The 27670-nt window shown below is 40.0% G+C and overlaps 1 protein-coding gene across 12 annotated transcripts in view; it reads right to left on the minus strand.

Moving 5' to 3' along the window:
- Positions 1-27670, minus strand: part of RNF144B (ring finger protein 144B) — a 599530-nt gene that overhangs the window by 546459 nt on the left and 25401 nt on the right. For all 12 annotated transcript variants that reach the window (XM_081247026.1, XM_081247031.1, XM_081247027.1 and 9 more), the window contains exons 3-4: positions 10496-10600; positions 306-366 (exon numbers count right to left, since the gene is read on the minus strand). In XM_081247026.1, the coding sequence (XP_081103152.1) occupies positions 306-366; positions 10496-10600 (166 nt within the window). The remainder of the gene's footprint in view (positions 1-305; positions 367-10495; positions 10601-27670) is intronic.

A 27670-nucleotide genomic window follows, 5' to 3' on the forward strand; every position in this document is an offset into this window, starting at 1 on the left:
TTGTCGTTCTGTTACTGTGAAACTACCCAACTTTTGCAGAACTTCTCTCTCGTGAGCCCAATTAAAAATACAAAACAACCAACATAAGGAAAGTTCTGTTTCCTGCCAGTCTGCATTTTTTTTTTCCTGGCTGTGGTTGAGAAAGTTGTAATTTTATGTTGCAATTCCTGTTTGTCTTTTTCTGAGTACGCTGGTGGCTTTTCTGACAGCGCACAGCTGCCTTAATCTTCCACACAGGTTAGGGTAAAGAGGACACATGTAAAACCACATTCACCATCAGGATAAAAAGAAGAGTGTGTACATACCTCGTTCAGATTTTAACCGCTGATAAAGCTGAAACTGATCCACAGATACCAAACAGGCAATCTGAAACCAGAGATATTTAAAAGATGAGATTTCAGTCATCACAGAGCCCTGAGTTACCAGTCTTTTTATGATCCCTTTTTCTTGTTTGGCTTACTGTATGCTCTCTATACCAGCTGTCCACAAACGTCTTTTTCCTTATACTGTTCACGCAGTAACAGAAGCAGCAATTCCCAAACCATCCCCAGTCCTCTGCCATGGCTAGGATTCCCTGCTCAAGGCATCAGTTACAGAACTCAGTGATCACCTCCTGTTCTTTTATCAGCATCTAACAAGACCAGACAACCAAATTTTTGGACTTCCCAAATTATCTGTGCACGTATACAAATGATGCTCCTCTTCTAAGACATTTTTAACAGATTATACTTCTACTGGGCATCATTCTTTAAACAAAGCCTGAAGATTCAAGTGTAGGGAGTAGCTGGGGTGACTAACAACAAAAAAAGATTATAGTTCTAATCTAAGAATTAAGACTAAGCTAAGAAAAGCTAAGACTAAGATCAGGTAGATACTGTCTCAGGAATAATGAGAACTTCATTAATCACCTAGGAAAGAGTACTTTCTAAGCAACAGAAAAATCATTTCTTCTGACGAAAATCACCTCACGGGGCCTTTGGTGATCATTCATTGCCATCCATGCCCTGGTAGAAAAGAAATGCCTGAGATATTTCTTGTAGCTAGACTCCCACTTCCATTTCAGATGCCACTAGGAAAGAACAGTGATTCACATCTAACTAAATGACATTTCAGATTAATCATTTTTAAACTGCATTTCAAAGGCAGATGCAGGAAAAGCTAACTGCTCTTAAACTGGCATTCTAAAAATAATAATTCCACTGACGTCAACATATAAATATATTGACATTGCTTGAAAGATTTATAACTGAGAAAATCAAAGGACTTTAGATTAGGTTTTCAGACATTCAGCAAGTTGATAAAGGACACAGTCTTAGCCTTGGCAATTCCAGCTGTAAAACATGACATATTTTTGGTATAAAATATATCTAGATGAGAGTTCTTGCAACTAATGGAAGGAAGTGTGCTTTGAGAAAACCCTTAAAAATGAGGCATCTAAAATGTTATTTAACAAATATATTTTAAAAGGGAATGAAAACCTAATTCTCCCCCTCACAAAAAAATTCAACTTGTTTATTTTGCAAATGAATTATTAAACTAAGTTAGCTAAAATGTATGAAGAACCACAAAACGGGCAAGTTCAGTCTTCTATGTGCCAAGTAAAATCTCCTAAAACATAAATTTAGTTATAACATTTTTTCCAGTTGGGGGGAAAATGTTGCATTTTCATCTGGCACCTTAAATAAAAGCTCCTTAGCAATCACTGGGAAAAAAAATCATGGTTAATTTTACATGATGCGTATTTTACCATAATTTTTTTAAAAGTATGGTTAGGCTTTTCTCATACTGAAAGCCAGTTTTGTTTCATCTGTTATAATACTATCTGGACATCTTTCCTGAAAGACAAAGGTGTCTAAAGTAAAATGCAGAGTTGGAGACAGAAGGTACAGGCTCGTGAAGAGATCGGAGGCATTAAGAATCAGAGTATAATTCTTGACTTAGTCACTGATTCACTGCAGGTGGAGGAAAATACTCTAATACTACATTAACTTTTGGGCCAATGGTACTTGGGGAATGATGTCATCTAGGCCTGAGAGACCTCAGTGATATTCTAGAAATCTATTTTTTTTTTTTTTTTTTTTCTTTTTGCGGTATGCGGGCCTCTCACTGTTGTGGCCTCTCCTGTTGCGGAGCACAGGCTCCGGATGCGCAGGCCCAGCGGCCATGGCTCACGGGCCCAGCCGCTCCGCGGCATATGGGATCCTCCCAGACCGGGGCACGAACCCGTATCCCCTGCATCGGCAGGCGGACTCTCAACCACTGCGCCACCAGGGAGGCCCTAGAAATCTATTTTTAACAACATGCCCCCCCCCCAAAGAAGCTACTTGAGGTCTTTGATTCTATGGGACAGTCTTGTACTCTAACTGCCGCCACCTAAAATAGTTTCTGGACTGATGAAGACCTTCTTCAAACCCCTGAAAGGCAACCCCTAAAAATTATGATTTTTTTTAATGACAAGCAATTTATATAACAGCTAAGTCCAACAGAGTTGATGGAAGACAAAGCAAACAGGAAATATTTTAGACACAGATGAAATTCTAATGAGAAAAATGACAGAAATTAATGTAGTAAAAAGTCAACAATGATAGTGATGGAAGTTAATTTTAAATTAGAAAGATAAATTTCATCCAAGGACACATTACTGCCAACAGGGAAGTCAGAGGTCTCTAACTTTTCTGTCTCTCACTCTACCTTGTATCTCCTATATTATTTTATAGCTCAAAGGTTTGTATGGAATTAGGTCTTAATATGGTATATCAATTTTTCTATTGAAATGTGTGATCACAAAAAGTTAGTTTCATCACTTCTCACTCACACAAAAAGTTAGTTCCATCACACTCACTGTTTGATCCTTTTGGAATAAAGTTAACACAAAACACACCAGTCTATTCTCCAGCTCCTACCTCCTGGACTTCTTTTCCATATACTCATTGAGAGTCTATTATGGGCAAAGCATTGGCTGGAAGCTTGGGATACAAAAGAGGAAGGAGATACCAAAGCTGACTTCAAGAAACTTAAGTTACTCAGGAGGCAATATGTACACATAAGTTTAGAAAAAGATCTATTCCTTGATCTTATCATTTTTTAGATTTCATAGATTAGAGGTAATTTTCTGAAATATTTTTATATACTTCGACTTTAGATGAGAGAAAGCTGAACCCAGTTAAAAAAAAAAAAAAAAAAAAAAAAGCTGATCCAGAGTATTAAATACCTGGTTCTGTTGCTATTTGGACCTAAGTCACTATTGCTCAAGGTCTTTAGGATTATAAAATTGAAATAAATGTGTTAGGATGATTACTGAAGGTTCAATCAGGCCACAGGTTAAGGGGCTACTGCTTAGAAAAAAGAAATCAAAAGGACACTAAGATTGATTGCAAAACTGAAAATCCTAGAGAATAATAAAAGAGATTATATATAATGAGGTGTCTTATGTATTCAATTATCCTCTTCCTGCCAACAAACAAATCCAAATCATTCAAAATCACACCAAGACATTCCTTTTAAACCTTTTTATTTTGAAACAATTTTAGACTTACAAAAAGTTGCAAAAAATTGTATAAAGTTCCTAAACGCCATTCCCCCAACTTCTAATGGGAACACCTTACATAACCAAAGTTAATTATTAAAATAATAAAATTTACACTGATACAAAATAATTAATCTGTAGTCCATATTCAAACTTCACAAATTGTCCCACTAATGTCTTTTTTTTTTTTTTTCAGCCCAAGATCCAATTCAGGATACCACCTTGCATTTAGTTGCCACGTCTCCTTAGCCTTCTCCAGTCTATGGAAGTTCCTCAGTCTGTTTTTGGCTCTTGTGACCTTGACATGTTTGAAGAGTCCAGGCCACTTATTTTGTACAATGTTCTCCAATGTGGGTTTGTCTGATGCCTTCTCATGATTAGGCTGAGGTTGTGCATTTTTAGCAAGAATATCACAGAAGTGATGTTGCGTCATCAGGAGATAAATGAGGACAACCTGTCTCATTACTGTCGATGTTAACTTTTTAACTTGATTAAGGTGATATCTGCCAGATTTCTCTACCCTTTGTTAACCAGCAAGTATCTTGTAGTGAGATATTTTGAGATTCTGCAAATACACTGTTTTTCATCATACGTCTTCCTAATTTTTGTATCTATCAATAATTCTTGCCTATAATAATTATCACTGTGTTATTTGCTTAATAATGATTTTCAATTTCCATCATTCATTTCCACATTTATTAATTAGAATTCTATTATAAGTAAGAGTTGTCCCTTATCCCTCATGTATTTGTTTATTCATTTATTTATTTAGGTCAATATAGACTAACAAGACTTATTTTATTCAGTGAATTCTAATGCATTACTAACCAGACTCATATTCAAACAGCAGAAACAGAAATTTCTAAGTATTTTCTCAACTGTTGAGAGAACTCCCCCCCTCAAATTAACTACTAAAAAATCCTGAACTTGATTTAAAGTGATTTTTTGTTATTTGTCCTTTGAAATTTGTACTAACCTACCTGTTAAACAAAAATTTTCCTCTCCTCCTATCCAAAGACCACGTTTTCTCCTCATCACTATTGAAACTTTCCAAAGAGAAAAAAATTTTTCACTCAAAGAGAAGGCGAATTCAGTTTCATTTTAATAGAACAAAAACAATAATATCAGAATAGTAACAACAAAAGGCTACTAATTACCTGCAATCACTGTCTTTTTTGTTGTTGTTGTTAAAAATGAACTTGGGGGTATTTTTTCAATACCCAGTTCCTACTCTGATGAAAGTCTTCACTTTTTCACCCCCCTCCACCTACAGCAGAGCATAGGCAGGGAATTCAGAATATATGTATATGTGGGGTGCTGGAACTATTATATATAACAGTTAATTGGATATAGCTAAAATCCACAAATGAGAAGAAACAAAAAGGCACACCCTTGTGGACCATTACTAACTATGACCATAATATTTGAGCAGACATCACCACTTACATTGACACTAACCCTACAAAAACCAAAGGAAAAGAAAGAGCAGACAGGGAAGCCTGCTTGCCAGAGAAGCATTAATGCTAAGAGTACAGTGTGTTCTCATTATATTGATAAATACAATATATGCTGTCTTTTAGTTAGAAAAGTAAAATGGTTAAAACACAAAAGCTAGGGATTGGCTTTCATGTATGTACTACCCATCAAGGTCAGGAAAGCCAGGACAGAAGAGGGAAAAAATAGGCCGGACTTTACTTAGGTTTGACCCTTTAAGTCGTATTTCTGCTATAGTTGCTCTTAAAAATTAAAGGAACAGGCTGAACATAGAATACAAAAGATCAGTAGATCTGGAGATGAAATTGACCACAGAAATTGATCATTACAGCATGTCAAGGTTTTGGCAATTTTTGAAGGGCTGTGACTTGCAAAAATACTGGTAAGAGAAATAGTACTGGCCTTACGGATAAGTGCCCTATTTCACTAACGCAGAAACTAAGAATGTTTCCTATCACAACCCAGAAAATAAAAACTGGCCCGTCCACACATTCATATGACTGTAATAAACCAAGCTCACACTAGCTATCAAATCCTAGCTGAAAAAACAAGAGGGCATCATTGTCTGAGAGCCAGAAGGTATGGCTCATTGGGGAAGCAAAAGAGGGAGGAGACCTGGAATTCCAGGGCCAGGAATCTTTCAGAAAGGGCTGCTTTTGCTCTTCTTTTTCCACCTGAGAGGCCTCAGTGCATCTTCCCACATCATCCCCCGCCTCTCTCCCTCAGCCCATCAATGAGTAAAAGGGATATGCCCACGTGCACATCCACGTGACACATTCACTCCACCGCTGCTGAGTCTTCTTATATTGGCCTTTACTTAAAGGAGAAGCTTAGAAACATTACTCTCCACTTATATGCAGTTTTTAAAAAATGTATATAGCCATACCTTTTTTAAAAATTTTTTATTTATTTATTTATTTTTGGCTGCATTGGGTCCTCACTGCTGCGTGCGGGCCCTCAAACAACGTTTTAAATATGTTCTAAGACGAAGTTCAGCTTAGAATCTCAAAAACATCTATTAACTCCAGCATGGCAGATTCCTTTATCCTGTGCCACCCCAAAGTTTTATTCTTCTCCAGCCAACAGGGATCACAGCCAAAGGTTGTTTATAGACATGCTCAGTCCCTTCCCATTCAGGTCCTTAAACTACAGGAACATCGATATGGCCACTTGCCTGGGCATCCTCATTTTACCTCTGCCCCAGCTTCATACTCAGATAATGGGGGGAAAAAAGAGTTAAATGAAAAGATGGCAAGTGGAGACAGTGCTAAAGGGTGATGTGGGGGGAATAACTGGATCTCTTATAATTCCAGCAGCCTTTACCTAAGCCACCCTAAACAAACACGTGATATGAGTAAAAACTGTGTTTATTTTGCAAACATAACTTCAAATTTCTTGGCACTCCACTCCTCCATCCCCCCATCCCAGTCCTTCCACAGTGCCCCACCCTAAATCCCTTCCTACAGCAATTCTGGAGCCCCCATTCTTGACAAGAACAGCTGCACCCATTCATACTCTGGGTATGTGCTGTGGCACCAGCAGTAAAGGCAGGTCATGTCAGTGCCCCAGGACTTGGAAGGAGTATTGGTGGGTGAGAAGCTGTTCCCTGCCATCCACTGCCAGCTGGAAAGGGGTAGAAATTCAACTTCTCAGGCTGTGTAATGGTAGGTATGTGCTCTACTTAACATTTTTTTTTAAATATGTATTTTTTAAATTTATTTTTGGCTGCATTGGGTCTTCGTTGCTGCGTGTGGGTTTTCTCTAGTTGCAGCGAGTGGGAGCTACTCTTCATTGCAGTGCACGGGCTCTAGGGTGCGCGGGCTTCAGTAGTTGTGGCACATGGGCTCAGTAGTTGCAGCTCTCGGGCTCTAGAGCGCAGGCTCAGTAGTTGTGGCGCACAGGCTTAGTTGCTCCACAGCATGTGGGATCTTGCCGGACCAGGGATTGAACCCGTGTCACTTGCACTGGCAGGCGGATTCTTAACCACTGTGCCACCAGGGAAGTCCCTCACCACTCAAATTTGACATGGCCCAGACAAATGGGTCAGGTTCTCCCTGTGGTGGTATGTTACTTCCCTAACACAGTAAGGAAACTGCTTAAATGAGTCATCACCTTTTTAACAGGGCTTCTAACTTCAAGCAAAGGCCTGGCCTGAAGAAATGCTATCAGAACCAACCATCTGTGTCCTGCCTTTCATAATTCCATGTTGGACAAGATTCCTGGATCAAGTGCATTCGAAACGCTGCTGAGCAACAGCTGAAAGTACCAGATGACGCAAGTTAGGTTTTCCTTTTCCCTGGGTCCCAGTAACTGCGCCTCTAGGACACAAGTCCTCCAGTCACTGACTCCTGCCAGCTTCCGTGACATTGAAGGAAGCTGCCTTTTCTGCTGTTTCTTACGTAAACAGTATTTGGGTTGGGCATTGAATGCTTTGCTGCTGAAGCCACTCCTGATAAATAGAAGTGAAGGGGCAAAGCCACAACTGAGCCAATCTTGGAAGCATTACAGCTTGCAGGAGACACACATATGAAGCACAGTCACCTTTGTGAGCTAGACCTCTATAGGAAGGCATTCAGAGGAAAGAGCTTAAATTCCTGGTGTCCTTTGAAGATGAAAAATTTTATACTTACATGCATTTTGTAAGACAATGAACGGTGAAGAACCATATATTGTACTATAAATAGCTGCAGCACAAAGGGAACCTCAGCCTGAGCCAGAATTATTCTTAACAAGCAAAATATATTTATGTGTTACCTATAAAAATAACAACTTTTTTAAATGACGGAAGAAGCAGTCAGAGACAGAATCTAGTCAAGCACAATGTGGATAAACCCCACTGTGATATACTCAATAATATCCAGATTAAGAGCTATGTGATATAATAATAATAACTGTATATGAGAAAAGCTTGATGTCAAGTCAGAAAGGAAGATGGTACAGCCCAAGCTCATGTGTGTAAGGTATTTGTTTTGAAAGGAACAGTCCCATATAAACTGTCGAAGCCACCAATAGCTTCATTATAACCTATTCATTTCTCAGTTCAAAAATGAGAGACAATCACCACCACCACTACATTTTTTTACTCTGAAAAAAAAAATAGTGGCAAGTTAATTAAGAACATTTGATTACTGTAATTCACACCCATCTTCAGTCAGGCTCTTAGCCAGACCTATGAGTACAGAAATGGTCCTTTAATGTCCTGGAGTGTCTCTTACTTACCTAATGGGAAACAGACTTTGGAGAATGTAAGAAGTACCATAGTTTAGTTTGGAGTATGTTTTCGTTCTGTTTTTCAAATACCCTTTTGTCATTTTTAAGAGCCATTATGGGTTTATTTGCTTTTAATGCAGCCTAAAAGTAAAATTGTTTTTAGAGTAAAGCTGGGTAAATGGAATCAGCACTAGGGAAGTGTGAATGAGCATGTGAACAGAGGGAAAAGTAAGGATTAAGAAGGAGAAGAGAACTATGGGGGAAGATGACCAGGGAATGTCTATACTAAGAAAACCAGAAAAGTTAGACTGTTCTAGAGATCTCTCAGACAAACCATGGCCTGTCTTCATTCATCTGTACAACATTAGCCCTAACATGTGATATCCAAAGTGTCAATGGCTAATGGTTACTATTCATTCAAAGTCTAGAACGCCACTATGTAATGAGCTTTCTGCAAAGATGGAAATGTTCTGTTCTGTGCTGTCTAACCTGGTAGCCACTAGCCACATGTAGCTACTGAGTACTTAAAATGTGATCAGTGCAAACAAAGGAAAGAATCTCTAATTTTAATTTTAGTTAGATGTAAATAGACACCTGTAGGCTTATCTAGAAGAGAGACTGGGATTAGTTTCAAAGGCTTGTTTAGAAACTTCACTTCATTTATGTTTAATAGATTTTGCGTACATGAATTAAATAAGATTCTACGGCAGACACGGCTCTTGCTGCCTGTTCCATCTTACACTTTTTGCTCTTATCATTATCTGGCTCTTTATCAGTATAATGTCTCCCTGCTAGATCAGAAGCTCCAGGAGGACAGCACTGGGACTGTCTTATTCACCTCTGTCCTGGCCCGGAACAGGGCCTGGCACATTGTACACTCAGTAAAAAAAGGAAGCATATTCCCTGGAAGGCTTATGTATAGAAACATGCTCCTGCAAATCTGGGTCTCATTTTAAAAACCACTTCCAAGTTGCACAGATCAATAGTATTCTTGGTAGATAACCTAATTTTTCCCCATTTTAATTTCTTCTACCCATTACTCACACAAAAGTAAACATTTCTCACCACAGGATGTACATATTCAATACTGCCTTTTTATTTTAAAAATTCAATTTATTTCATGATTTTCCTGAAATGAACAACTTCTAAACCATTATGTATTCCTTTTATTCTTCCCCCCAAAACACTTCAAGCTCAATTGTACCACTTACCCGATATTTCATAAGCTAAACACAGGTGCAGATTGGTTAAAAATGGTCTATAACATCTTTCTGACTGCTTTGCTTACAAAGCAAAGGATGTATATGTAAAGCATATATATTTGTATACAAAGCATATGTGTGTGTATGTATCGTGTTTACATACACATATTCATACACACACAGGCACATATCCACATACATACATATCCACAGACCTATATATCTACACACACATATGCACTCTATTGGGCTTTCAATTATCAAGTCCTTTATCATGCATTCTATTTATCTACCTAGTTCTACTCTTAAAGCCATGTAATTTGTCAGAAAGTATTGGATTGGAATTCTAGCTCTTCTGCTTTTTAGATATGCACTCTTGGGCAAATTACTTAGACACTCTGGGCTTCAGTTTTATACCATCTAATCCTTTCAGTTTATGAAAGGATTAGATGGTATACTGGCTAAGAAAGCAACTACATGAACACAGACAAGATTTAAAGTGAGCAGGGCCTGAAGGTTAAAAGCAGATTTAAGGGCAAGCTACTAATCAGGGATTGAAAAAACAAAGGAAAGAGATACATCACAGTCTTAATACAGTGGGAGAAGAACTCACTCTAAAAAGACATTTCTATGCCTGATATATATTGAATGAAAGGCCTTTCTCTGCTCTTTGGAAATGGTTCAACTCAGGCTACCTTTGCAGAATCACAATAATTTATATTATTTATAACTGTGGCTAATCTGTCACCTGTTTATCTGACTATTCAGATAAGGCCACTGACTATTCAGCCTCTAAACCTCACATTTGGTAAATTTCTAGCACCTTAGCCTATTCTAGAGCTTCTTCAACACTCAGAGGGCATTTAGAAATAGAACCAAAGTAAGTAACAGCTTTAACAGTTTCTATAAAGAATCCAAGGTATGTAGCAATAAAGTACTTCTTTAAAAAGTTAACCTCTGTAATTTGTTTCTAGACTCCCTGGCAGAGAAGTACATAAAGAGTCAAGATCCTAGGAAATCATGTCAACAGGAAAGAGGGAAAAATCAGTGCAGTCATCCATACCTCAGCTTCCTGTAGGGTCCCGTGGTTTAGGCACACCATGTCAGGGCAAGTGATGGGAGACCCACATCCTTCTCGGATTGCCAGCTGCATGTACTGTTTCAGACACTAGGCGTTAAGAAGAAAAAAAGACAGATAATTACCCACCACATTACAGAAGCACCAAGGTTATATAACCACCACTGCCTCTTCTTCCTTAATTGGCAGACCTGGGGCTCCTGTACTCAGGAAACATAAGTTATCATGAGTGTGAATAATACTAAGAGCCATCACTCTGGAAAGAATGCAGAGACAGGTAATTAATTATGTATGACTTCATCCTAAGAATACTGAGTTTATCCAAGGCAACAAGTCAATGCCTGTATGCTCACACATTTTATCCACCATAGATTGGGAAAAGGAGAAACGTTCTTTTGCACTAATGGCAAAAGCCTTCTTTGTACTTTTTTTTTTTTTTTTTTTAACTTACGTGACTTCCCGGTTCCATTTTTACCCAGTCCCTCTCCCTCAAAATTTGCCAGAAAGTAGAACTCTGTGACCCTCGTGCTGAGCTTGCCAAACAGAATCAAAATAAGATTAAGGCCCTGGCTCACCTATGAATACTCTCAATAGCAACTACACCTGGAAGAAGTGTCAAAGACAATTTGGGAGAATGAGACCTTCCCAGAACTATAGGCCTTGGTAGATGCTATGATGAGGAAGTTTGAGGAGAACCCAGGGAGAGAAAATATTGGATAGGAAATAAGAAATCCAGAGAGAGGAAGCAGAACACGATAGACACACTTGGTCTACTCATGGCCTGTTGCATGTGGATCTTGGACACTGGGTGGAGAAGTGAGTCAGACTGAAAAGGAACTGAGAGCTTTATGAAGACCTCCGACCCCTCCCTTCTCCCTTCCAACCCATCCCCACAGGCCCACAGGGAATTAAAAGGCATAGTCCCGGGAGATCAAACTCTTAAGAAATTCAAAAGCTGGCTCCTCAATTTCTACTAGTTTGCTTATAATTGGTGAGCTCTTTTCTATGTGCATGATGAAAAACAGTCAAGCTCAAATGTTTGAGGAAGACACTCCCCAGAATACATAAGGGTCAATAAATTAATGACTCTTACAAAGTAATGATTAGTCATAATTTGGTTCCGATTTTTACAACTCTATACATTTATGTATCAACCTGCTACATTAAAAATACTGCTCTCGCACCTTTTATAAAAGCTTAACTAGTAAATAAATCCTAATGACATAATTGTGACATCTTTTCCTTTCATTGACCATCTTTATGCATTTTCCCTGTCTGAAAATAAAACTATCACAATTGTATTATTTCAGAAAAACAATTATGTATTTATCTGATTGAAGTTACTGTTATAATGTACTAATGAATTAATGACTAAGGCAAACTAAACCATATTTTTAACTCTGTAAATACTTAAAAATTCCCTTCTCCAAGGAGTCAGTTTTTTATCACAGGAAAAACTAGAAAATAACCTAAATATCCAAAATAGAAAAATGCATCAATAAATTATACTAGGGCTTCCCTGGTGGTGCAGTGGTTGAGAGTCCACCTGCCGATGCAGGGCACACGGGTTCGTGCCCCAGTCTGGGAAGATCCCACATGCCACGGAGCGGCTGGGCCCGTGAGCCATGGCCGCTGAGCCTGAGCGTCCAGAGCCTGTGCTCCACAATGGGAGAGGCCACAGCAGTGAGAGGCCCGCATACCGCCAAAAAAAAAAAAAAAAAAAAAATTATACTAAAGTCATGCAATAGAATGCTGAAGAATCAAGAAAAATATTTTCAAATGATGTTTAAAGACATGGGAAAATGCTTAAGGTTTAGTATGAATTGGGGAATAAAAGATGATTTAGTATGAATTGGAGAATAAACAATATCTGAGAACAGAGTCCTCTCAAGTCACTCTTCCCCGACAATTGGCCCCGTATAGATATAATATTTTAACTTTCACTTTTTTGCTCAAGAGAAGAGTGAACAGTCACTTGCTCTAGGAGTTACTATGCCAGACAAGGTCTCCAGTACGAGGAAGAATGATAAGAAAGCAGTAGCAAGGAAATGTGGGGAAGAACTTCAATGTACAGGCAAAACTCGAGAGGAACTGCCGAAGTGCCTAAGAAAACTAGTGTCACACTAAGGGACAAATAAATGAGTAAATGATGTGAAGCCCTGTCCACCCAGCTCTGCTCTGGAGGACCTCTCGGCCTTCCAACTGCCCCACAGATTCCAGCGTTCCTGCCTTGATCTCTCCCGCAGCCACTTGAAACTGATGTGGAAAGAGTGAAAAGGTATGGTCTCTAGGCTCAAGGGGAAGATATCTGAGAAGAACAAAGTGAACAGTATAATGAGCGTCAAATCCCAATATCTGGGCTCTAGCCTCAGTGCCACTCTATCAGGTGACAATGGGAACATTACCTAAACCATGACCCCGACTTGCCTCCCTTAATTTTTAAAATGGGGACAATAAAACCTGTTATGGCTACTTCACAGGGTTTAAAACACTCATACGCACAAACACAAAGCTAAAATTTTGTACATGGAAGCCCTTCGGAAGTGTGCAAAATGCAGATTTAGTCATATTTCTACTGCATTTCACCTGGTCTCAGACTTCCAAAAACTTTGTGGAGAAATGTTAATCCTTTAGCCTTCTAAGATTATTCTTTCTCCACTCCCTTCAGGAAACCCGTTAAACCACTTGTGGTAGGGAAGCTCCATAAACAGAGCAGATATTTATAAGAGAACATCACACACACCTCTATTCAAGCCTCTCTGTAGAACTATTTATTTGCATCCATAGAAAAGGCTTAGAGTTAAATAGGAACTAAAGAGACTATGTGAGTCTTTATCGGCAAAAAAATTCATCTCAACTTATACTGCAAATTTGTAAAGCTGAAATCTAAGCTTTCCCAAGAGTTTATAATGTATGTTCTATTTGCTAATGTAATGCTCTTAGATACACTGCAACCAGGATACATAAACCCAGTGAATTTTGAAGCTTCCCACAAAGACTCTCCTGACCACAATATTATCAGACCTGTGCTTTTAGGGCAGAAGTTAGAGGTGTATACACTGACTACAGGGTCTAAATATATGACCTTTTTTTTTTTTTTTTTAATTCTGAGAAACAATGGTTCAAAATAGAGATTTGTAAGTGCATGTTGCTAAGTGACGCTACAGCACAGGCACTTGACACTCCCTCACTAGGACATGCATTTCTATTCAAAGGCAAAGAGGGAAAACAACCAGCCCAAGTTACTGCCTCTCACTGAATTTTCAAGTAACTTAGGTTCATTATATGTCTTCTATTAGCTTTCACAAAAATTTAATCTCAAACCTTCCCTCTCTTCTTTAGTACCTCTGGCTAAAGCACAAAAGAACCATAAGCATTCACACTGACCCCTGTGCAAGTTACACAAACTAAACCTACGTACAATGGTTAACAATTCTGGGAGAAATGGCATCTAGCTTGTAAATACAGAGAAACACAGAAAGAGAAAAAAGAAAACTACCGTCATTTAGTCACATTAAAAAAAAATCACATTCCACTCAACAACAGGATTAAACAAATGTCTAACTATGCAATTTTCGTAACAGCTAACAAATTCTAAGGGAAATGTTTCAAAAATTGAACTTTTCAAAAATCTTTTTTTTCACATCTTTATTGGAGTATAAATGCTTTACAATGTTGTGTTAATTTCTGCTGTACAACAAAGGGAATCAGCTATATGTATACATATATCCCCATAACCCCTCCCTCCCACCCTCCTTAACCCATCCCTCTAGGTCATCACAAAGCAGCGAGCTGATCTCCCTGTGCTATGCAGCAGCTTCCCACTAGCCATCCATTTGGTAGTGTATATATGTCAATGCTTGTCTCTCACTTCATCCCAGCTTCCCCTTTCTGCATCTTTATTCCTGCTCCGATGACCCAAAAAATAATGAAACAATTTTTTCTTTTAAATCGCCAATATTCCATTTAGTTTGATAGAACATAGAAACATCTTTAGGTCATTACGGGTCATGTATAATAATGATTGTTCCTCAAAATCATTCCACAGCCCTCAAGGATTCAGATGGGATCTAACCAAGGCTTTAACCATCAAACACCTGGTGAACCAGATGACGTGTCTCTTCCAACCCTGAGAGTCTATGAATTATGTACAGTGGCGTCTTTCCAGAAAGGGGTTTCTTCTAGGCCCCTTTCAGGGATGTTATTTTCCAGTTGACCAAAGGGCATTCTTCATTAGATATTCTCACCTATTAGATGGACAAGGCAAAAAGGGCTACAACATTCAGACAAAGCTCCTATGTATCCACCACAAGAATTACACACACACACACACACACACACACACACATCAATATATTTACTATACAACTGCTCATTCTGTTACTACCTTATAGCTTTCTTAAAGGTTTTTTCTAAGAAAAAAAAAAAGCATTACAATGAATAGTTGATGGAACTGGATTCTAATGATCACAATTGAAGTACAAGCTCTAAAAGTCTCCTCTGCATCTTGGGCAAGTAATTAATTAACCTCTCTCGCTGCGGCACTCACAGTTGTAAGATGGGACAACACCACCTGCCTAGCCTCTACTCTCAGGGAAATGGAGAGTCCTCCATGAGGATAAATACACGAAAATACTCTGAAAAGTGAAAGAGGAATGCAAATGTAAAGAAGAGGATGGAATAGAAGTCTCTGAACTTCAGGCAGGCACGCAGACATGAAAGCCCCAAAAGAGATGTGACCCCAAGAGGGTGGGGAGGGGAGGTAAGAGGACAACAGGCATTGTTGGGAGAAGAGAGGTAACGAGTGCCGGTAACTGAAAGTTTAAATTGAGCCCCAGGATCGTGGACACTTCTAGGTGCCGGTGCTGGGGTTCTGAGGTCAAATAAAAACTGGCAGCCCACATGGCTTGAAGCTGAGTTGGTGACCTATTGACCTAGGGTTTCTCATCCCTAGCTCAGCCATGGGTGGGAAAGAAGGTGATGAGGGGGAAGTACTTGAGGCCAAAATCTAGACAGGCCTTGAGTAAATGTCTGTTTTTCTTTTTATCATTCCTAGTACAATGCTGTACACTAAAATGGATATTTAATAAAATGCAGACTAACACTTCTCAGCCCCTTGGTACACAATTACATCACAATGTCTCAAGTGTGTTCTAAATAACATCTCTTATTGAAGCCAATATTCTGTTTACTCCAGTTCAGACTATGATGTGTGTACATGATCCAAGAATAATGCCTTCTTTGTTGGATGCCATTGAGCTAAATTATTAGTACAACTCAAGATGGTATCTCTTCCAATTCAAAAAGCCTTTTAACACACCCAAAGTATCCTGGCTTGGAAACATATGATGGGTTCAAAAAAATTCAAATAAATCAACAACCCATAGCTAAGCAGTAAGTTGTTTCCTGGTACAGCATGATCCTAAAACTGTTTTCTTACAAAACCCCTTTCAGAAACCTTGACTTTTCACAAATATGATATTTCTAGTGACGGGGATCACCTTCATACCCCTTTGTCACCTACACAGGACATCAGAGGACTGATAGGAAAACCTGGTACCAGATGACTACAAAGAAGCCCCAAATCAAACAATAAACCATAACTAATGTTAAAAAGAGACCTCAGTTTTACATTTCTCATCTTTAAGCTTCTCTTATTCGAGAAAGCCTTCCTTGCCTTGGACCCCAGACTGATGCAACGCCCAGACTGTCTGCTCTCACAGCACCTTGCAGACCAGCTAGCACAGTACTTTTCAAACTGGGTGCAAAGGTGCATTCTTGAGAGCTCCCAAGTTCTCCACGGCTGGGTTTTTTCCCCCCATTTCATGTTTATTTAATGGTCTTAAAAAAGCAGAGAAGACCCATTTCCACTCAGTGTCCACGCTCACACTTGTGCTGGCGGGGCAGTCCTGTTTTGCCAAGGAGGAATGCTTTCATTGTCACAGGCTGAAGAGAAAACAATGGAAGTATCTGGGCCAAGTGAAAGCTGTACAAATCAAGATTTTTAGTGATTCCAACACAGAAAAGTGGCAAGATCACTGAATGACCACTTGTTCCCTGGAACACACCAAACTCAGAGCCTAACTGTTAAAAGTCGTCTAGTGGAAACTAAGCAACGCCCATCACATTAATGTTAACTTAAATTTTATTGGTCTATCATTTTAGTTAATATTTAGCTTATGCATTTATTCTGATGTTCTTGTTGTTTGAGATAGAAGTTTAATGTGCTTATCCCTTGTATTATGTTTTATCAGTTTAAGTGAGTTTAAAATTATTTTTATTTTAGTCTACCTCAATATTGGGGTTCAAGTTATTTTCCCCTTCAAAAGGAATCCCTACAAATCCATCAAAAGGAGAACAGTGTGATTCTCAACGGCAGTGCGGCTGGTAGTATGGCATTTTTCCTTGAGGATGTATTAGAATATCAAGCCCTCCAAAGAGAATTTTATAAAGTATACAACCGCCTCCTCTCCTGCAATTCTCCAGAAGACTCGGATTTTCCTCCCTACTTGCCAATATTCCCATCAACACCTTAGGTAACACCAGATGTTAACAATGGAAGCATGTTGTACATGGAAATCATGCAGCGATTATCATCCTACATTGCAGTAGACTGTGAACTTGCATATCTCTCCAGTAGCCCAGGCACCCTTCAAGGTCTGGATCCTGTCTTACTCCTCTTCATATCCTCTGGAAACACCCATCACAGGAGCTGGTACATGGTAGACACTCAGACATCTGTGGGAGCTGGAAGCATGAATCTACCACCTACCAGCTTTGCGGCAAAAACTCCTTCTGTTCCAATCACTGAAACAGAAACCCACCCCACCTGCAGCATTCCTCTCTTCTCTTCTCCTTGGACACATATGAGCCAACACCACCTTCCAGGGCCAACTCCACTGTTTTCTAGTTCCCATTCCCTGCTGACTTTCAGGAAATTTACCCTATTGATCATCTAGCTTCTTTCCTATGTCTTGAATATTTCCCCATGTATTGGGTTCTTCTCCAGCAGTTAAACATGCCTAGAAATATCCTACTTATAGAAAAACAATAATAAAGCAGCAAAGAAAAATAGCCCTCCCTTACTCCTATTGCTGGCTGTACACTGCCTTCTTCATTCCTTTCTTCAGTCAAGTGTGTGAAAGAGCTGTCTGCCCTCACCTCCGTCACCATCCCCATCCCCATTCCTCCCCTACAGTTTCACTGAAGTGGGTGCTAAAGTCAGCAGCCACCTCCATGTCACTACATCCATACACATTTTCTTTCTTCCTGACCTCTCGGCGGTCTAAGACCCAATGAACCACCCCTACTTTCTTGGAACTTTCTCCTCCCTTGCCTTCAGAATTCCACACTTCCCTGAGTTTCATTCTTCCTCTCCGGCCATTCCTCCTCAATCTCTTTTACTTCCTCTACTCAATTTTTAAATGCTGCAATTTCAGGATGGGATCCAAACTCTTTTTCTTTTCGGTCACCTCATTAACTCGAAAGAACTAGTTATTTATTTGGTCCACTGCCTATTTGTTCCCAGGTCCATTTCCCACTTCCTGCTCTGCTCTGTAACGCAGAGAATGTATTTCCTGGGTTCCAGGGAGACTTGGCCAATGGGAGGCATTACTGAAAAACTAGAGGGTGGGAGGAGGGAAGGAGCCTGGGCATTTCCACCTCCACCCCTTTGCTTTCTGTACTGACCTCCAACAGTGGCTGCATCTCCTGCTCCTCCTGGACAGGACCCTTCCCCATGGCTCTAGCTCCCACAATGGCTCTAGCTCTCACCAGATACCCTAACTCCTATTCTAGTAATACCTTTTCTTCCTCTTGTCCCCTGGCTTCCAGGGGAATGCTGCTTCCTGTTGTTGCTAATATCTAGGTGCTTCACTGCCCTATTTGGCTTCTCAGTCCTCCATCACCTTTATAACCAATCAGCTGAATGAAACTTCCTGTTTTGAAAGACCAGGAGTGATTTCCATTCTCCTGGCCGAATCTCAACCAAAAAATCAATGAATTCCAAATTTACCCTTCCAGGCCAGATCTCTCCACATGTGCTCCAAGCTGCACATCAAACTGGGTACTTAGCATACTGGGCCCTGAATGGCTCATAGGGACCTCACACTCAAATGCAAAGCTGAATTCACGATCCCCTCCCCCAAATCCCATCCTTGTCCTGTGTCTTCTATCTCTAGGAATGGCATTTCCATCCACGCTGTTATATAACCCAGAAACCTAGGAGTTTCTGGGTTGACACCTCTTGCTCTCTTACCCCTATATCCAATAAATGCCTACTACACATCTTCACCTGGTTGTCTAATCACAGCCTCAGACTTGACTTAGCAGAGCTTTGGAATCCGCTTGCCCCATCATATCAACACACATGCTTCCCCACATCCCCAGGCTTCCCATCTCAGTCACTGGAACCAATTACCTACTTGTGGAGCCAAAACAAAAACCATCCCTGATTCCTCTCTTCCTCAAACTCCACAACCAAAACGGTCCCAAATCTAACCACTTCCTACCACACCCACTGCAATTCAAGTCACCATCACTCTTTCAAAGACCCCTGCAAGAGCCTTCTCAGGGGTCTCTTGGCTTCTACTCTAAACGGCAGCCAGAGTGCTCTTTATACATTTTTAAAATAAAAATCATATATTATTTTCCTGTCCCAAACCCTCCAATGAATGTGCACCTCATTAGATTGCCTCTCAAACTCTCTACCATGCCTCACAAGGTCCTACACGTTCCAACTCCAAGCTACTGCCCCGACCTCATTCCTACCGCATTCCTCCCTTACTCTGGGAACCCGAGCCTTCTATTTCTCCAACAAGCCCAACTTGCTCCAGTCCTAAGGCCTTTCTTGGTATTTGCATTTCCTCTCCCGGGGATGCTCTTCCCCCAGATGGCTCACTCTCACTTCATTCAGGGCTCTGCAGAGCACAGAGCCCCGAAGAAAAGGATATAAGACAAATAGGTTTTTATAGACAAGAAACACTAGAAACTACGAGATCCCCATTGGGAAGGGCAGCTGTGACATTGTGATTTATATTAAGAAAAACATACTTGGTCTTCATCCTTTTTCTAGCACAGAGCTTCTAAAACCCTTGGAATTTCCTAAGTGGTAAGAGAGAGAATTGTGTCTTATGTTCATGAAATGACTTTTTTTTTTTACATTTTTTTAATTGGAGTATAGTTGCTTTACAATATTGTGTTAGTTTATACTGTACAGCAAAGTGAATCAGCTATATGTATACATATATCCCCTCTTTTCTGGATTTCCTTCTCATTTAGGTCACCACAGAGCACTGAGTAGAGTTCCCTGTGCTATACTGTAGGTTATTAGTTACCTATTTTATACATAGTATCAACAGTGTATATACGTTAATCCTAATCTCTCAATTCATTCCCCCCGTTGGTATCCATATGTTTTGTTTGTTTGTTTGTCTGTTTTAATAGAAATTTATTTATATTATTTATTTATTTATCTAATTTATTTATTTTTGGCTGTGTTGGGTCTTTGTTGCTGTGTGCGGGCTTTCTCTAGTTGCGGTGAGCGGGGGCTACTCTTTGTTGTGGTGCACAGGCTTCTCATTGAGGTGGCTTCTCTTGTTGTGGAGCATGGGCTCTAGGCGCACAGGCTTCAGTAGTTGCGGCATGTGGGCTCAGTAGTTGTGGCTCACGGGCTCTAGAGCACAGTCTGAGTAGTTGTGGCACAAGGGCTTAGTTGCTCCGTGGCATGTGAGATCTTCCCGGACCAGAGCTCAAACCCGTGTCCCCTGCATTGGCAGGCGGATTCTTAACCACTGCACCACTAGGGAAGTCCGGTATCTATAGGTTTGTTCTCTAAGTCTGTGTCTCTATTTCTCCTTTGTAAATAGGATCAACTATACAATTTTTTCAGATATTAACTGATATGCATTAATATATGGTATTTGTTTTTCTCTTTCAGACTTACTTCACTCTGTATGACAGTCTCTAGGTCTATCCATGTCTCACAAATGACCCAATTTCATTCCCTTTTCTGGCTGAGTAATATTTCATTGTATGTATGTACCACATCTTCTTTATCCATTCCTCTGTTGATGGACATTTAGCTTACTTCCATGTCCTGGCTATTGTAAATAGTGCTACAATGAACATTGGGGTGCATATGTCTTCTTGAATTATGGTTTTCTCTGGATATATGCCCAGTAGTGGGATTGCTGGGCCATATGGTAGTTCTATTTTTAGTTTTTTAAGGAACCTCCATACTGTTCTCCATAGTGGCTGTATCCATTTACATCCCCACCAATAATGCATGAAGGTTCCCTTTTCTCCACACCCTCTCCAGCATTTATTGTTTGTAGATTTTTTTGATGATGGCCATTCTGACCAGTGTGAGGTGATACCTCATCGTAGTTTTCATTTGCATTTCTCTAATAATTAGTGATGTTGAGCATCTTTTCATGTGTTTCTTGGTCATCTGTATGTCTTCTTGGGAGAAATGTCTATTTAGGTCTTCCGCCCATTTTTTGATTGGGTTGTTTGTTTTTTTGATAGAGCTTCATGAGCTGTTTGTATATTTTTGAGATTAATGAAATGACCTTTGGAATGCCCCCAGGTCACCTAAGGATGGGGGGCTGGTTGCCAGGGGAACCAGTGCTATGATTAAAGGATTAGAACTTTCAAGTCTCAACCCTCAACTTCCAGGAAGGGAAAAAGGGCTGGAAGTTTAATTGATCACCAATGGTCAATGATTTAATCAGTTGTGCCTATGTAATGAAGCCTCCATAAAAACCCAAAATGATGGGGTTCAGAAAGCTTCCTGGTTGGTAAATACGTGGAGATTTGGGGAGAGTGGTGAGCTGGGTAGAGCTTGGAAGCTCCATGCCCTTTCCCATACTTTGCCCTATGTATCTCTTCCATCTGGCTATTCCTGAGTTATATTCTTTTATAATAAGCCAGTAATTTAGGAAGTAAAATGTTTCTCTGAGTTCTATGAGCTTCTCTAGCAAATTAATCATATCCAAAGAGGGGATCGTGGGAACCTCTGATTTACAGCCAATCAGTCAGCAGAACAGTTAACAACCTGGGCTTGAGACTGGCGTCCGAAGTCTATGGAGAGAGTCGTAGGAATCTACATCTGAGCCAATGGTCAGAAGCCCAAGTAACAACCTGGGCTTATGACTGGTGTCTGAAATGGGCAGGTGTGTGTGTTGTCGGGGTGGGGGTGGGGGGGAGTCTTGCACAACTGAACCCTTAACCTTTGGAATCTAACACCATCTCCAGACTCTGCTGGTATCTGAAAATTGGTTGGTAGAGCGTGGGGAAGGCCCCCACATACACACACACTGGAACAGGGTACAGGAACCCCAAAGAGTAGCTAGCTTAAGGAGAAACCCTGGGCAGAAGGAAGAAGGGTGTTTGAACAGGAAGGTAGCGAATTGCAAAGATAACACTCACCAGCCTTACTATTCAAATACGTTACTGAAAATGCTTCTTAAACGTTAATGTCCATTCGAATCACTCAAGGATCCTATTAAAAATGCAGATTCTGATTCAGTAGATCTGGGGTGGGGTCTGAGATTCTGCCCTCCTCTTAAGCTCCCAGGTCTTACTGATGCTGCTGGCACACAGAATACACTCTTGAGGAACAAGGTCTAGTAACAAAGACTCTCTACATTGGGTGCTTTATAGAATCACCTGGGGAGCTTTCCAAAAGTCCAGTGCCCAGGCCACACCACAGACCGATCAACTCAGAAATTTCAGAGGGAAGGACCAGGCATCAGTATGTTATATATGCATGTATATGTACTGATATATGTACATGTGTATATTATACATATATATACGTATGTGTATTTTATATATGTATATATGTTTTATTGCTTTTATTCAATGGCTTTTAACATAATCGCAGAGTTGTATGACTATCACACATCGATTTTAGAACATTTCATAATCCCAAAAGAAACCCCATGCCAACTAGTAGTCACTCCCCATTTCCCCCCAAATACTCCCACCCCAGGTTTAGGCAACCACCAGTCTACTTTCTGCCCCTATGGATTTGCCTATTCTGGATATTTCACATAAACTGAATCATACAATATGTGGTCCTTTGTGACTGGCTTCTTTCAATAGTATATACATGTTTTCATTTCTTTTAGGTATATACTTAGGAGGGGATGTGGTATACGATAACTCTATATTTTCTTTTGAAGAACTGCTAGGCTATCTTCCAAAGCAACTGCGTCATTTTACATTCCCACCAGCAGAATGAGGATTCCCATTTTCTTCAAATCCTTACCAGAACTTGTTACTGTCTTTTTTATTCTAGCTATCCTAATGTGTGTAAAGTGGTATCTCACTGTGGTTTTGATTTGCATTTATCTGATGGCTAATGATTTTGAGCACTTTTTCATGTGCTTATTGATAACCTGTACACCCTCTTTGGCAAAATGTCTATTCAGATCTTTTGCTCATTTTTAATTGTGTTTTTACTATTGAGTTTTAAGAATTCTTTATTTATTCTACATATGCCCCTTATCAGACATGATTTGCAAATACTTTCTCCCATTCTGTAGGTTATCATTTTACTTTCTTGATGGCATCCACTGAAGTATACAGGTATTTAGTTTTGATAGAGTATAATTTTTTTTCCTTTTGTTCATGCTTTGCCTAACCCAAGGTCATTAAATTTTTTCTATTTCCTATATTTTCTTCTAAGATTTTTTTGGCTTTAGCTCTTATAGTTAGGTCTATAATCCATTTTTGAGTTAACGTTTGTAGATGGTGTGAGGAAGCAGTCCAACTTCATTCTTTTGCAAATGGATATCCACTTGTCTAAGCACCATTCGTTGAAAAACTATTCTGTCCCCTTTGAATTGCCTTGGCACCCTTGATGAAAATCAATTGACAACATGAGAATTTACTTCTGAACTCTCAATTCTATTCTATTCATCTATCTGTCTGTCCTTTTGATGGTATCACACAGTTTTGATTACTATAGCACTGTAGTAAGTTTGAAAGTAGGAAGTGAGTTCTCCAACTTTGTGCTTCTTTTTCAAAATTGTTTTGGCTATTCTAGGTCCATCAAATTTCCATATGAATTTAAGATCAGCTCGTCAATGTCTGCAAAGAAGATGGTTGGGATTTTGATAGAAATTGTGTTGAATCTGTAGATCCGTTTTAGGGAATACTGTCATTTTTAATAATGTTAAGTCTTCTAATCCATGAATGGGGTATTTAGTCTTCTTGAATTTCTTTCAACAATGTTTTGTAGTTTTCAGAGTATAAGCTTTGTACTTCTTTTTTTTTAATTTATTCCCAAGTATTTTATTCCTTTTGATATTACTGTAAATAGAATTGTTGTCTTAATGCCATTATCATATTACTTTGCTAGTGCATAGAAATACAATTGGTTTTTGTATTTTGTATTCTGAAACCTTGCTGAACTGGCATCAGTATTTTTAAGCTCTCAAAGTGATCCCAACTTGCAACCAAGTCAGAACCACTAGGTTCAATACCAGCCATGCCCTCAGGTCTAATGAAGGAAAATATATCTATCATCACTGCCTTTATATCATTTTGGAAAATTCATCTTCATAGAGAATACATGCATCAACTAGTTCCAGAAGAAATAGTAAAGGAAGTCTAAAGGGGAAATTATATATGCAAATTTTAAATATATATAAAAATTTAGGGCTTCCCTGGTGGCGCAGTGGTTGAGAGTCCGCCTGCCGATGCAGGGGACATGGGTTCATGCCCCGGTCCGGGAGGATCCCACATGCCGCGGAGCGGCTGGGCCCGTGAGCCACGGCCGCTGAGCCTGCGTGTCCGGAGCCTGTGCTCCGCAACGGGAGAGGCCACAACAGTGAGAGGCCCGCGTACCACAAAAAAAAAAAAAAAAATTTAAAGTATCTTGAAACACTTTACTCTAAAATAGTGCTGTTACTTTTTCTGGAAAAGGGTACTCAGATCCACCCCATAAGTTTGAGAACAGTCATTCAATATGGTAGATTAAATCTAGGTCCCAGTTAAAAGTACCTCCAGTTCCCACCAAGCAAGAATGATCAAAAGCTTCTATCTTGATCTCAAGTGATCATGAAACATTTAAATTAAGAAACTTGGGGAAAGTAATAGCTCTGAAGATAAATCCACGGGAAATGCTGCAGTCCCGTCAGTCCTCACAACGAAGCCAATTAAATCTGCTAACCTGGAAGAACATTTCAATCAGAGCAGGGAGCAGGCACTAGGAGTGCAAATACCTGCTTCCAACATGAGTAATTCAATAACTCTTCAGTTGACCATTCTGAGGTTTTCCCTTTTGTCTCACCTGTGCTGCCTTTCTCAACAGAGGCAGGCCCCAATTCTGATACTAGTTCCAAAGGGATCCCTCTGTGCCAGATGCTATCTTACAACACAGTACACCCAGAAAAGCAACCAATGGTTCCAGGAGAAAAAACAAAACAAAACAACAAGAAGGCTTGCCAAGTTTACATCCTTCCATTTCCTCCAAAGAAACATTAGACCTCAGAACTGCCAGCCCTCAGCTGGCCCCAGCGCCCCAGCCAACAGGCCCAGGACAGGCAGTGAGAATAAGCACATCCCAGATTAAACATCAGTAGATTCCACTGAACTCATTTATCACTTTCTCCCTCCTCCTCCTGTGTCCCTAAAGAGTCCCTATTTGAACTCTCAAGCAGCCCTTCTGACTCTCTCAGAATGCACACAAGGTCTCAGCAACACAGAAAGGAACAAATCCCAAAATAATAAAGGGTCAAGAAACTCCTTTAGCCATGACGTAGGACTAAGCAAGTTATCTGCGTAAAATACAACCATTCAACCAGTCTAAGCAAACAACTGGAGAATGCAGTACTTACATTCTACAAGAGAATTCACAGTGAGTATTAAAACTATATCCTACAGGAAATTCCCTGGTGGTCCAGTGGTTAGGACTCTGTGCTTCCACTGTGGGGGGCACAGGTTCAATCCCTGGTCAGAGAACTAAGATCCCTCATGCTGCACAGTGTGGCCAAAAAGCAAAACAAAATAAACAAAAAAAACTACACAATACAAAGGACAGAAGGATAAATTAAAGGGATGGACAACAGATGCGTGACGAAGCAAGAACAGTAAAAAGTTAATGTTAGCATCTATGAGGTGCTGGGAATATAGATATTCATTGTTAAAATTCTTTTGTCTTGGGCTTCCCTGGTGGTGCAGTGTTTAAGAATCCACCTGCCAATGCAGAGGACAAGAGTACGAGCCCTGGGCCAGGAACATCCCACATGCCACAGAGCAACTAAGCCCGTGTGCCACAACTAAAGACCCAACGCAGCCAGAAATAAATAAATAAATAAATTTGTTTAAAAAATTTTTTGTTTGTTTTTAAAGGATTTTTTTAACATCTTTACTGGAGTATAATTGCTTTACAATGGTATGTTAGTTTCAGCTTTATAACAAAGTGAATCAGCTATACATGTACATATATCCCCATATCCCCTCCCTCTTGCGTCTCCCTCCCACCCACCCTATCCCACCCCTCTAGGTGGACACAAAGCACGGAGCTGATCTCCCTGTGCCATGAGGCTGCTTCCCACTGGCTATCTGTTTTACATTTGGTGGTGTATATATGTCCATGCCACTCTCTCACTTCGTCCCAGTTTACCCTTCCCCCTCCCTGTGTCCTCAAGTCCATTCTCTACGTCTGCGTCTTTATTCCTGTCCTGCCCCGAGGTTCTTCAAAGCACACGATAGTGAGCAACTCATATGTACTTCACTCATAGAGTGCCCTGCAAATACTCTGGACCAGTGCATCGGAAACCCCTGGAGGAGGAACTGAAACACAGATCACAGGACCCCATCCCCAGAGTTTCTAATTCAGTAAGTCTAGGGTGGGGCTCAAGAATTTCTAATTCTAACAGGTTCACAGCTGCTCCTGATGCTGCTGGCTTGGGGAGCACTGGCCTAGAACTAAAATACTCATTACATGAGAGGCAGGAGAAGGGAGGAGATGATGGGAATAAGAATATCTGTCGAGCTCCTATGATAGCTATGGTATGCGTCTTAAAATTATCTCGTTTAATCTTCATAGCAACTCTGAGACGGAATTATTCCCACCTCACACAAAGCAGTTTGGTAACTTACCCTAAACGTACCCTAAGTTCCCATGACTGGTAAAAAGAGGAATTGAGATTTAAACCAAGGTCTAATGGAGACACTGCCTTGGCTTACTTCCCCCCTACCTCACCATGATTTCTGTCATTAGAACGAAAGCAGGAGAAAATACTGGAATCTTTATAACTTGAAAACACTACTTTTGTTCCTTCTGAAGGTTACTGACCCCATAAACCACAGAATTATTCAAAAACTAGACACCATTCCATATTTAAATGATCTGCAATTCATACCATACCCAGGAAATTTTTACAGCTATAAAATATTTTTTTCCAGTTGCAGTAAAGATCTCTTTGCTTTAGAGTCCCTCATTCATTAATTACCCTCAGCACACAGGAAGCACTTGGAAACAATTAGAAGACTGACGTCCTCTAGGGAACGCCAGTAACTCCACAAGCATGATGGATGAGGGGGTGAAAGAACACTCATCTTTGAATTAGGAAGTCTGGGCTTGAACTCTGACTTCAGTTTCAACATCTAAATAAACACTAAGTGTACTGGAAGCCTCCAGGTGTGTAAAACAGACCTCTTGATCTCTCAGCCCTTGTTTTCCTCAAATAACTTGCCTGAGGTCACACAGTTGAAAGTTCATAGCACACCCCTCAATCCCTTCAACCTGGGGCTATGGCCACCAGTGTATTCATATTATACATATACTCCCTGGTCTCCGGAATTCCTTGGATTTTTAAAAATCAGTTGCTACTTACATCTTCTTTGTACTGACTCACCTTTTATGTACATAAAAACCAGTTGTCAATTTTGCATTAGAAAGGCCATTGTCCAGCTTTAGAAACTTTTAGGATTACAAAAACCCAATATGGGCCTCATGCATTGTTCATGCTGACAAATGAAATTTAGGGAGCACGTATGATGTGCTAGGCAGTACATTATGTATTTTCACAGAGATTGTTCTTATTTCATCCAAACTACCCTATGATTCAGGAATTAAGAGTATGGATCTTGGTCAAGCAACTTAACTCTGCACTGGTTTCTTGATCTGTAAACTGCAGGGTA

This window comes from Mesoplodon bidens, assembly GCF_964165515.1.
Source record: "Mesoplodon bidens genome assembly, chromosome: 10".
In the NCBI taxonomy this organism is placed as follows: Eukaryota; Metazoa; Chordata; class Mammalia; order Artiodactyla; family Ziphiidae; genus Mesoplodon; species Mesoplodon bidens.